General features: G+C 43.0%; 1 protein-coding gene across 4 annotated transcripts in view; it reads right to left on the bottom strand.

The window, feature by feature from the left end:
- The window catches only part of CPNE4 (copine 4), a 625,415-nt gene that overhangs the window by 24,246 nt on the left and 588,776 nt on the right, over positions 1 to 12,393 (bottom strand). For all 4 annotated transcript variants that reach the window (XM_067033790.1, XM_067033792.1, XM_059064294.2 and 1 more), the window contains one exon: positions 1,382 to 1,515. In XM_067033790.1, coding sequence (XP_066889891.1) covers positions 1,382 to 1,515 — 134 coding nt within the window. The remainder of the gene's footprint in view (positions 1 to 1,381; positions 1,516 to 12,393) is intronic.

Below are 12,393 nucleotides of genomic sequence, written 5' to 3'. Positions count from 1 at the left end.
AAGTATCATTTCAACAAGGTAATCAAAAATGTTATTATTGCCCTCTGTTACAAACGTGGAAAAGAGGAAGTGTTAGCAGGGGCCTTGTATTTAGAGCTGTCTGATTTGACTGTACCTGTTCATTCATCCCCAACTGGCCTCACACCCATCTGAGTTATGGGTGATGAGCAATATGAATCCAGAGACTCGCCAGTGGGAAGTCCACTGCTGGAAGCTTTCCTATTACCTGTCCTTTTGTTTTCTCTGTACTTTCTGGTCACTAGGTTGTGTCACTCCCTGTGGTGCCTGGATATCAGGTTATCATGGTTTATAACCAATTATGAGACTAGAAAGAACAGAAATGAGGCTATTCCATGAAATCTCCCTGAAACCAGAGGACACAGTCACTTTCTTTATTTTCCTGGTTTAATAGGTCAATTAGTTGCTGCTCATTACTAACTAGTCCTATATTACAATCACAACAGGCTGTCAACTGAGATTTACCCATATTTATATTTACACTGGTTCTACTTCAAAGAACCTTCTTGATCAAACATGTGAACAACTTCACCTCAATCTGGAAACACTGGAAAGGGAGAATAAATTCAGTTCAATGTAATTTATGTAAATCACTTCTTACAGGGACTTCTCTTGGTGGGCAAGGTCAATATTTATTATCAAGTAAAAATAAATGTAATACTGATCTGATCTCAAAATCGTGTTTTCTATACAGACTTACAAACACATACACACACTGTCATGGGCACACGCACACCTTCTGTTAAAGTTACCAACAGCTTTTGAGGTCCATGAAACCCCACTATTACGAGCTTATGCTATGGAATGAGCTGGATCTGGGTTTCAATCCTGCCCCTGGGTGTGGAGCAGAGCACAGATCACTTCACCTCCCTGCACAGTTTTCCTCTTCTGTTAAACAACACCCATGACAGAATGTTTAATGTGAGGATCAGATAGAATAGTGCCCAATAAGCCAGTGCTTCTCAAACTCCAAAGGGCACACGAATCATCTGGGAATCTTGTTACAATGCAGATGCTTATTCATATTCTCAAGTGGGACTTGATGAAGTTCCTAGGTGATGTTATGCTGCCGGTCCATGCACCAAACTTTGAGTAGCAAGGCACATACTGAAACTACAAAAGGGAAACCAAAATCGCTATCCAGTGGTCCTGCCAGCCAAGTAAGAGAAGAAAGCTAAGAAAGGATTGTTTGGGGGTCAATGTGAGCTTGGCATGAACTCAGTTTCTCTAGGTGTGGACAGGATAACACATTTGGGACAAAGCTTTATTCTGTCCCTTCATGAGCCTCAGCATAACTTCATTTCCATTTGGCCCAGGGTCAAGCAAGGGCCACAGGAACCCACAGAGATGGGAAGTCTCATACCTGTCATAGTCTTGGCAAATCTCCCCCACAGCCACCAAGGCCTTCAGGTACTCATTGGGCTGGTAGGGGTGGATGTAGTGCAGGGAACAGCTGTTCCTGGGGTCCCCATTCGAGGCCGTGAAATCTATAGCTACCTGGAAGAGAAGATAGGCAAATGGGTGGATTTTAAATGAACAGATTTCATAGGAATTGTGATTAGCTCTGAGAGAGACACAGCCAGGTGGGGGGGAAAGCAGTATGTTACACACCTGCCAATAAGCAGAGTTAGAGAAGAAATTCATCAGCTTTAAAAACTAGTTATTCAAATAATGGAGAGGATGTGGAGAAAAGGGAACCCTCCTGTACTGTTGGTGGGAATGTAAATTGGTGCAGCCAGTATGGAAAACAGTATGGAGGTTCCTCACAAAACTAAAAATTGAATTACCATATGACCTAGCAGTCCCACTCCTGGACATATATCCAGACAAACTCTATTCTAAAAAGATACATGCACCCCTATGTTCATAGCAGCACTATTCACAATAGCCAAGACTTGGAAACAACCTAAATGTCCATCCACAGATGAATGGATAAAGAAGATGTGGTACAAATATACAGTGGAATACTATTCAGCCATAAAAAAGAATGAAATAATGCCATTTGCAGCAACATGGATGCAACTAGAGATGATCATACTAAGTGAAGTTAGTCAGAAAGAGAAAGACAAATACCATAGGATATCACTTACATGTGGAATCTAAAATATGACACAAACTAACTTATCTATGAAACAGACTCACAGACATAGAGAACAGACCTGTGGTTGCCAAGGGTGAAGGGGTGTGGGGGAGGGATGGAATGGGAGTCTGGGATTAGCAGATGCAAACCATTATATATAGGATGCATCAACAACAAGGTCCTACTGTATAACATAGGGAACCATATTCAATATCTTGTGATAAATCATAATGGAAAAGAATATTAAAAAGGAATGTATATATATGTATAACTGAATCACTTTGCTGTATAGCAGAAATTAACACAACATTGTGAATCAACTATACTTCAGTAAAAAAAAGTCTTCAACCTCCCTCTCCCCCATGCCCTCTCTTCTCCTTGTCCAAAATGGAACTTGAGATTGATGTCCAGGTCAGAAAACCCAGCATCTGATCCATGACGTCACCAGGCAGCAAGGGTAAGGGTGGAATATTGTAATTCACTAAGAAGAGTCCTTAGTGCTCTCCAGGCAGGACGATTCCATCTCTGAGGCCTAGCTAAACTCCCTCAAAACTAAATTCTGTGTTAAAGACGCGGTCTGTATCACAAAGCCACTGTTATTTTCATGAGTGACCAGTTGCAGAGAGAGATGCTGAAGTGGTTATAATAAAATTTCTGCCAGAAGCAGCTCTGTGTAAGGCTCATTCATGTAAAAACTCCCACCCACAACAAAGATGCCTGAAGTCTACAGCATTGTCAGTGGCAAGTGGAGAAGAGAAACCTCTGTCTGGCCACCTAGTAAGCATTATCTTTGAACATAAGTTTTTTCTGAACCCCTACATCATCATCCTCTAAATAAAAGTTGACTCACAGGACACTTTTTAAAAAAAAATTTTTGGCTGTGTTGGGTCTTCATTGCAGTGCGTGGGCTTCTCTCTAGTTGTGGCGTGTGGGCTCCAGAGCGCGTGAGCTAGTAGTTGTGGTGCACAGGCTTGGTTGCCCCGAGGCATGTGGGATCTTAGTTCCCCATCAGGGATGGAACCTGTATCCCCTGCATTGGAAGGTGGATTCTTAACCACTGGACCACCAGGGAAGTCCCACACAGGACACTTCTTAACAACAACAACAACAACAAAATTCTTTAACCTGGGGGTGGTGCTAAAATGGGAAGGTGTATTTCTTCTGATTTCTAATATCATCACCAATTCAATGAAAGTTAACCTAGCAAACACATCTCCAAAGAAATGCTTAATCTTGGAGGTGGAGAGTGGGGAGAGAGGGACTAAAATGAAAGTAGTTGTAGGGAAAGAAAGGAATGTTCATGGTGCATCCAGCTCAACAGGGTGCATCCAGCTCAACAGAATCCATCCACTGGCTGACTGATGATAGAAAGGCTCTATTTTCTCATGATCTTGTGAATGACAAATGCTATTTGCATAACATTTGGCAAAATTCCATTATAACAAACCACTGGAATATCTCATTGGATTTAAGGTGGGATGCTAGTTCTGGAAGGACAGAGGAATGGGGCTATGTGCTCTGTGTCTGCTTCTGAAAGAACAGACTCAGAGTAACATTGATGGAAAAAAATGTCACCTCATCTTATATTGTAAGCCTGCAATCAAATCAAAGTAACTGGAAGAGAAAAAGCATTGACTAACAGTAATTCACTAACAACCTCTCTTTTTTTCCTTTGTAAAGTTATTCTTTCATCACTGAATTTTCCCCTTTTCTTCCTCACCCCTCCACAGGACTATGTTGAAAATAAATTTAAGCAGGATTCAAATTCTATTTTCAGAACTTCCAGATGTTTTCAAGAAGGGAGTACAAACTGATAAAACACTAATATGATACTAAGTGTTTCAAAAGAAAAGGTCATATGAATCTTCCCCTAACGCTTAGATGCCCTTACTTTGGACAACAAAGGGAAGAAGGGAGGGGTAACCTCTGTTGAAATCCTACTATGTGTCAGACATCTGCACTGGCAGCTTTACAGGCATTGTGTTATTTCATTCTCATAAAAACTCTGGGAGGTAGAGATTATTATTCCTTTTTATTGATGAATCTGATGCCTAAAGGTGATGAAGGTCACAAAGTCATAGGGGATGGAGCTGGGTTTAAACCCAAGTCTATATGGTTCCAAAGACTCTGCTCCTTCATCATATCATTATATACCCAAGAGAATGAGTTAGTCTGTGACCGGCATGTCCAGACATCTCGTGGGCGTGTTTTATTCTTATGAGGGATGAGGAGATTTGGCCTGGAGGTAGGGATATTAACCAGGAGGCAACTACAGTAATTTAGGAGAGAAGAAATACCTTGAATGAACAACACTTTATGACCAAATAAACTGTAAAAGGTAGGAAAATGGCAACTAAATTGTGTGTATGTGTGTGTGTGTGTGTGTGTGTGTGTGTGCGTGTGCGTGTATAAAGAACAGTGGGAGTTAATTTCTTCTGTACAGCAAAGTGACTCAGTTATACATATATATATTTTTTTCATATATTTTCCATTATGGTTTGTCACAGGATACTGAAAATATAGTTCTCTGTGCTATACAGTAGGACCTTGTTGTTTATCCATTCTATATATAATAATAGTTCGCCTCTGCTAATCCCAGACTCCCATTCCTCCCCTCCCTTACCCCCCACCTATGTCTGTGAATGTTTTTGTTTTGCAGATATGTTGATTTGTATCCTATTTTAGATTCCACATATAAGTGATATCATACAGTATAATCAAGTATATTTCAATAAAATAAAAAAACAGAATGGATAAACAACACAGTCCTACTATAGAGCACAGGGAACTATATTCAATATACTGTGATAAACCATAATGGAAAAAAAATACAAAAGGAAAGTACGTATATGTATTACTGAATCACTTTGCTATACAGCAAAAATTAATACAACATTGCAAATCAACTAAACTTCACTAAAAACATTAAAATAAAAAAAATTTAAAAAGGAAAAAAAAAAACCAAAACAGTGGGAAAATGGGTTACTGAGGACGACTGGGGGTGACCTAAAAGGACCAGTGAAATCCACTATCTTCTGAGATAGATTTCATCCTGAAGGTGAAAGCCAAGCCACTGAAGAAAAGAGAGCAAGACAACACGAACTGTGGTGAAAAGCTAGTTGAGGCGGCAGGAGTGGTTTGGGGAGCCTACATGCATTTTGTGAATGAGAAGGAGGTGTAAAGCATTCCAGATCTCACCCATGGGGCCCCACCCAGACAGAGGTCCAGATACTTGCAGATACATACAATCCCTGGAAAACTTCTCCAAGGACGACACTCAAGAGGTACCTGAGAGACAGTGTTTGGAGAAATCAAACATCTCAGGGACTCTTGGATGTACTAAGCTCCAATACACACTCACCATTCTCTGCCTTTTTGTCCTGACAAGACACACTTAAGAGATCATGGCACCTCACATGCATACATAGTGTTTAGAAGGTAAAAATAGTGCTGGGAAAGCTAGAAGTAAAGCCACCTCTTTTTCTTCTACTGAGGAAAGCACTTTAGAGCTGTAGAAAATTCTAGAGGATGCAAGGATGTTGTTATGGAGACAACCTTGATTCTGCTCTGATTTATTAATACCATTGCAAGTATTGCAACTCACTGGCAGGTTTGATATTTTATTATTAATAACGAGTACCTGTGGCTCTCCTCACTTGTGTTTATGATGCCCCTCTTCGTGGAGCATCCCAATCTACCTGTGTTTCTCAACACTGCAACTGACAACCTGTACCATGTGTTGATTACCTGATCGTCAAGGGTATCCTGTGATGACAAAAAATATGCTGGTGTCTTGATGTAAAACCAGAGAATGAAATCAGATAATATAAAGAACAGAGGGAAAAACCTCCGTAAAGAAAAATGGCAACTCAAGAAACATAATTGGGCTTCCCTGGTGGCGCAGTGGTTGAGAGTCCGCCTGCCGATGCAGGGGACACGGGTTCGTGCCCCGGTCTGGGAGGATCCCACATGCCGCGGAGCGGCTGGGCCCGTGAGCCATGGCCGCTGAGCCTGCGCGTCCGGAGCCTGTGCTCCACAACGGGAGAGGCCACAGCAGTGAGAGGCCCGTGTACCGCAAAAAAAAAAAAAAAAAAAAAAAAGAAACATAATTGAACATTTTATCTTCCCAGGCATAGATAGGCAAGATCCTCCAAGCATGCAGGCACCAAGTAGCAGCATCTGAGTCCAGGTTTATCACCTGGATGAGTACCTGTGGTATGGGGATAAGTGGATGTAACATCTGGATGAACTTAGCAGATTTTGGCAACAATCTATACTAAAATTTAAAAAAATCATAGGGCTGAGATTAGGGTAAAATAAGAGAGGTGAGTAGGGCATAAGCTCAGGAAGGCACTCATCTGAGCTGACCCTACACTTGCCTGATCTGAAAGTGATGCCTCCTTAAATTTTGCATCCTAGGTGCCTCTCTGTCTTCACTCTGGTCCCAGTGCTGCTATATCTTTTCATTTCTATCAACTCTTCATCCTCAGGCTTGGAATAATTCCCCTACGCTTAACAAACTAGGGTGGGGCAGAGATGGTGGTGAGAAGAGGATTGTGATTGAAGATATTAAGCATAGAAAACAAACAGGATTCAGTGACTGATTGTGAAGTTGGATGCCAATTAGGGAAAAGGAGCAGCCAGATATCCTTGGGGATGGAGGAGATTATGTAGTGCGACAACCTGAAGTTCAAGGTTAGAAGGCGGTATTGTGCTGCCTGTTCCTGGTGGTCCTGTAGGGACATACAAACATGCTCAATGGAAACTGCTTTTTTTCTGCAGGCAGGCCTCTGGGGTTTCCACTCTTCCCATGGGGATGGCCCCCATGTTTTTTTTTTTTTTTTTTTTCTGTACGCGGGCCTCTCACTGTTGTGGCCTCTCCCATTGCGGAGCACAGGCTCCAGACGCGCAGGCTCAGCTGCCATGGCTCACGGGCCTAGCCGCTCTGTGGCATGTGGGATCTTCCTGGACCGGGGCACGAACCCATGTCCCCTGCATCGGCAGGCGGAATCTCAACCACTGCACCACCAGGGACGCCCGGTTCCCATGTTTGTGACAACCACAGAGGCTATTCCAGCTCAGGAGATGCTGATGTAACTTTGCGGAAGGGTCTGAACTTAAAAAATTACCTGATGAAAAAGGAAATAAACCAATGACCTTTATCACCTACTACTTTCTGTAAATCCCACCGCTCATAAAAATATTTTATCATTTGACTAGACAGTAAATGGACAGTCTCAGGTACAAGGCAGCTAAAATATATTTTTTTTTCCTGGCAACTGATGGTTTTTGGTCTCCTTGTTGAGGCTGGAGATAAAATCTCTGTCTTCAGGAGGTGGCCTTCAACTAAGAATTCTCTGCGCTCTTTAAGTTAGCATGAGTGCAAAGAGAACAGAGAGAAAGGTTAGGTTTATTTTAAAAAGCAACAGGGAGGCTGTGAAAGATGGGATTAAGTTGAGAAATAAAAGCAAGAAAATGACCGAAAAATGCCAGTTTGCGGAGGAGGCTCCGGGCTCCTGGCTTCCTTAATGTGGTGGGCTTGCAGAGCTGCCGTTTTCATCTTCTGCTATGAAGCATTCAGGAAAGCCTGCGGTTCCAGTGTGTGCTCCCATCTTCCCAGCGGGCAGCCCAGGAACAGGCCTCCTTTGTTTCCCCTTCCGCCCATTAGGTCTCGCTCTTCATTAAGCTGAGCCATGGAGCAGTTTTGCAAAACCTTGTAAAGTAAGAAAGCAAAATGCTTGCTTCTTCCATTCTGCCAAGTCCCCATTGTGGGGAACTGCTTCCAGAAAAGGCTGGACGCTAATGATGAGTATCCTTCCTTGGACATTTTTAGCTTCTTACCTGAAACAAGCCCAGGCCTCATATCCCTTCCCTGCCAGTGAAAAAATGCGCCCTTTGAGAACCTCCGAGATATTTTCTGGGGAAAGCTGCTATGAACCCATCTCTGTAGCTGCTTGATCTCTCTGCAACCTTTGTGATATCACCTGCTACAGGGCAGCTTTTTTTGTTTGTTTGTTTGTTTTTTAGATTTGTATACAATTTGGACCTATAAAACAAGACTTGTAGGTGGAGATACTCTTTAGTCTGAACTCTTTCTTAAATAATAGGTTTAATTATTGTGTTTTTCTGTTTCCTCAAAACCCGATAGCAGGCAAAGAAATAAGAACCTAGGCCAGATGGGAAAAACCCCAGAGGTCGCCTGGTTCATTTCCTGGAAAGTGCAAAGCATTCTCCTCTTCATCCCAGGACTCATCCTCATTTCTCAGGGCTCTACACCAGAATCCGTCAGTGTTTAGTCTGGGATATAAAAATCAGGATTTAAAAGTTAAACTGAGACACAGCTTGGGCATAGGATGTCTCAAGTGTGTTAGGGTCAGAAAAGATGACATGAGAGGACCTTTAAGAGGTGATCTTTTCTTAGCCTTCAAGGTTAATCTGGGAGAAGCCACATTCAGCTTATTATATTATATCGTATTATGTTATTAAAATGTAGACTATAAAATCAGAGATAAAGGAAAGCAATACCCTCTTTAATTTTTTTAAAATTTATTTATTTATTTATTTATTTTTAGCTGCGCTGGGTCTTTGTTGCTGCTCGCAGGCTTTCTCTAGTTGCCGTGAGCAGGGGCTACTCTTCCTTGAGGTACGCGGGCTTCTCATTGCGGTGGCTTCTCTTGTTGCAGAGCACGGGCTCCAGGCGCGCGGGCTTCAGCAGTTGTGAGTGCAGGCCTACTAGTTGTGGCGCATGGGCCCGGTTGCTCTGCGGCATGTGGGATCTTCCCAGACCAGGGCTCGAACCCGTGTCCCCTGCATTGGCAGGCGGATTCCCAACCACTGCGCCACCAGGGAAGCCCAATACCCTCTTTAATTAAAAAAAATTACAAATAATAAAAAGGGCCATCTGAATATAATAAGAAAAAAATGACCACTCAGGATTCTACTAGTCTGGTAAGTCATATTTTTTCTTTCTAGTTATATACAATATATATGTCCAAAATATTTTAAAAATTTATATAATAAAACATACAATATAATTATATCTAAACATTTAACATAGTTGTAATGATAGGGTAGCTTTGCTTTATGTTGTTTTTTCTTCACTTAACACTATGACATAAACATATCCTGTTATTACCAATCATTATAATTACCACTTAAAATGGCTTTATCATAGTACACCTAAATTACGAACTGCGATTTATATAGCTATTACCTTATTGTTGGACATTTATGTTGCTTACAACCTGTCTCTGTGAAAATTCATTTTACAATGAACATTTTTTTGCATCTAGAAAGGCAATAACTTTCAAAAGAAACATTGAATTCTTCTACCATTTTCTCTTCAAATATCTTTTGGAGTCGGCCTCTTTTATGTTGTCTGTAGTTGTGTATTTTGTATATGAAATTCTGGTATCTGGTTTTCCTTTTAGCTGCTGTGCCATGTGCCAAACACATGGAACCCAATCTCTCTCCCTCAAGTCTCTGCTTCACCTCTGCTCAGCTCCTCCAAGACCACAACATGACTGTTGCCCCGGAGTCCTTATGACTCAAAGACTCACACGAGGAACAAAGGTTGTCCTCAGGGGTGCCCTTGACATCCTGAAATGGTGTGCAGAATTGGGTGTGTGAGCTTTCCTGTGAGAAGATATAGATCTTGTATCAGATTTCAAATGGTCCATGTGACCAAAAAAGAGGAAGAATCATCGACCGGGGCTTTTTTTAGCATCATTTATGTCCTTCCCTCCCCAGGGCCTTCTCTGCTTATTTCATAACCTAAAACTCCCCTCTTCTCATCCTCAGGTTGCTACTCTACTTTCCACCTCTTGCCTTCGCTTCACTGTCAGCCTTCTTGAACGAGTAGTTACACCCACTGTGTTCACTTCCTCACTGTCTGTTACACCCCACCTCCTGGGTGTCCTGTCTCATTCTGCTGAAGTTGCTTTTCTGAAGATGATTTGTGCCTACTCATCACGTGGCCCGGTCACCGTTTTTCATTCTTCACCTTCTATCTTCTCTTTAGCATATGAGATTATTGCCCCTGATCCTGTAACACTTCCTCCTGATCATCTGAGTTACTGTCTCCTCTGGGACCTCCCCATCTGGCATCTCTTTACTGTTTGCCCCTCTTTCCCCTGCTGACAAATACAGATCTTCCACAATATTCTGTCATCAGGCCCCCTGTCTTTCTGTATTTTTCTCTTTAACCATCTCCTCCAGACGCATGTATGTGCAGTTTCCACCTCTCTCTCGAAACTGAGGTCCGTACTTATAAATGCTGTCTCCACTGGGATACCTGAAAATACTTCCACCGCATCCATGAGGAAGTTCATCTTGTTGTCTGGCAGCTCCTCTTGATTTCCATATTTCTGTGAATGGGACTGCCATGCTTTGTCTTCAGGCACAAAAGATTTGAGTCATCCTGGACTCATCATTCCCCCGTGCCTTCTGTCTCCTCCTGTATCCTAAGTCAAGGCTAGTAGACTCTCTTTCCACAGTGCCCCTTCCTGCTGTTGCCCCTCTAGTTACCTCTTACTACTGATCACCAGGAGGGCTACAGTGGGTTTTAATGTCTTCTTTCAGAGTCCCTTTCATGAAGCCCTCCCAGATTTACTACCCTAAAGCATGTGCCTGATTGCTCCTGAGTCCTGCACAAGAGTCTTCTGAACATTCTCACATCCACCTAATTACCTCAAAGCCCTTCAAATTCTCAATCTAAACCATCTCGTCAACAATCCCCTAAATATACCCTGCATATTCACATTAACCCAAGTAAGGTTTCAGTATTTATCATTAGAATATATGGATGCATAAATATTTAAGTTCACAGGGGTGCTTTTTAAAGCAAAAACATAGTATCACATTTATTTATCCAATTTTTTCTTTTCCCTAAACCTTATCTCTTCTTGAAGATTTAGGCTTTGATCCACCACCATTCAATGGAAGTATTCTGAGCAACTTATGTCAGCCTACTACCCGAAGGGAAAGATGCTCTGCTCTTGATATTCTTAAGGTGGAACCAGGAGCTCCAGGCATCAGTGGAAGGTGCAAAAGCTTTCTTCTCACCCCTGCCTGTAGTGTGTATTGGGCAGAGTCTTGACAGGAAGCAAATGGTCCACTCAAAAGGGATGATTGAGAAGAATTTAATAAAAGGACAATTCTAAAATGTTAAGGGAGGCTGAGTAGAAAGGGTCAAGAGGGACAGTTAGTAGAACTGAGTAAGAGTAGTGTTTGCAGGGCAGGACACCTGAAGGGAACTGTGTCCTTCTGTAGAAGAATGTGGTCACTGCCAAACAGCAGCCTGGTGGGTAGAGAGTGGGGAAGAAGTGCCCCAACTTCATTCTCCTCCTATTGTTTGACCTCTGGCTGCTGCCTACCGTTGGTCAAATCCAACCAAAATCCATGAGCAGGAGAGCCCGGCTGATGCACCCGAAGAGGAAGGCCTCCTGGGCACAGGGGCAGGGCCGAGAAGCGTGAGGAGGGGAGGAAACATGCAGAACTGTATTCCACTGCTGGCTCCTGAAGGTCTGTCTCCAGGGAGATGGAGGCTCATCCTGGCTGAAGCTCCGGGGCCTGCTTAGGAATCTCGGGCCATCCTCTGCGCCAGTGGGAGATTTCAACTCTGGAGAGCTCAGGGGTGGGGTGACTGCAACGGAACCTCATTTCTCCCTCCCTCTACTCTGGCTATCTGCACGCCAGGAAGCTCTCCTCTCATTTCTCATCCCTCTGCTGCATTCCCTTCATTTTTCCAGATGGCCTCAATACCATGATTGGGCAGATAATAAATACCAAATTTATTAAGACATATTAATTGTTATTAATAGTTTGTATTACAGCTTACCATTTACATTAGATGGCACTGCTTGAGTAATAAGACATTAATAATGGGAAAGCTGACTTAATTTTAGAGGAAAATGACAATGAGGTGGCTGGTATGTTGTCTTGAATAGAAAGCTCAAAATAGAACACCTAGGGGCTTCCCTGGTGGCGCAGTGGTTGGGAGTCTGCCTGCCGATGCGGGGGACACGGGTTCGTGCCCCGGTCCGGGAGGATCCCGCGTGCCGCGGAGCGGCTGGGCCCGTGAGCCATGGCAGCTGAGCCTGCGCGTTCGGAGCCTGTGCTCTGCAACGGGAGAGGCCACGGCAGTGAGAGGCCCGCGTACAGCTAAAAAAAAAAAAAAAACTTCACCCTAAAAAAATAGAACACCTAGCAACCTTCTCCTGAGTCCTCGGCCTGGAGCCCTCCAGGAGGAAGGGCATTGTTGCAGGCACTGCTGATGATCTGGTCTCCTCAGCATT

Source organism: Kogia breviceps, chromosome 5 (genome assembly GCF_026419965.1).
Source record: "Kogia breviceps isolate mKogBre1 chromosome 5, mKogBre1 haplotype 1, whole genome shotgun sequence".
Lineage (NCBI taxonomy): Eukaryota > Metazoa > Chordata > Mammalia > Artiodactyla > Physeteridae > Kogia > Kogia breviceps.
The sequence above is the reverse complement of the archived record's forward strand: the minus strand, read 5'-3'. Positions and strand labels throughout refer to the sequence as shown.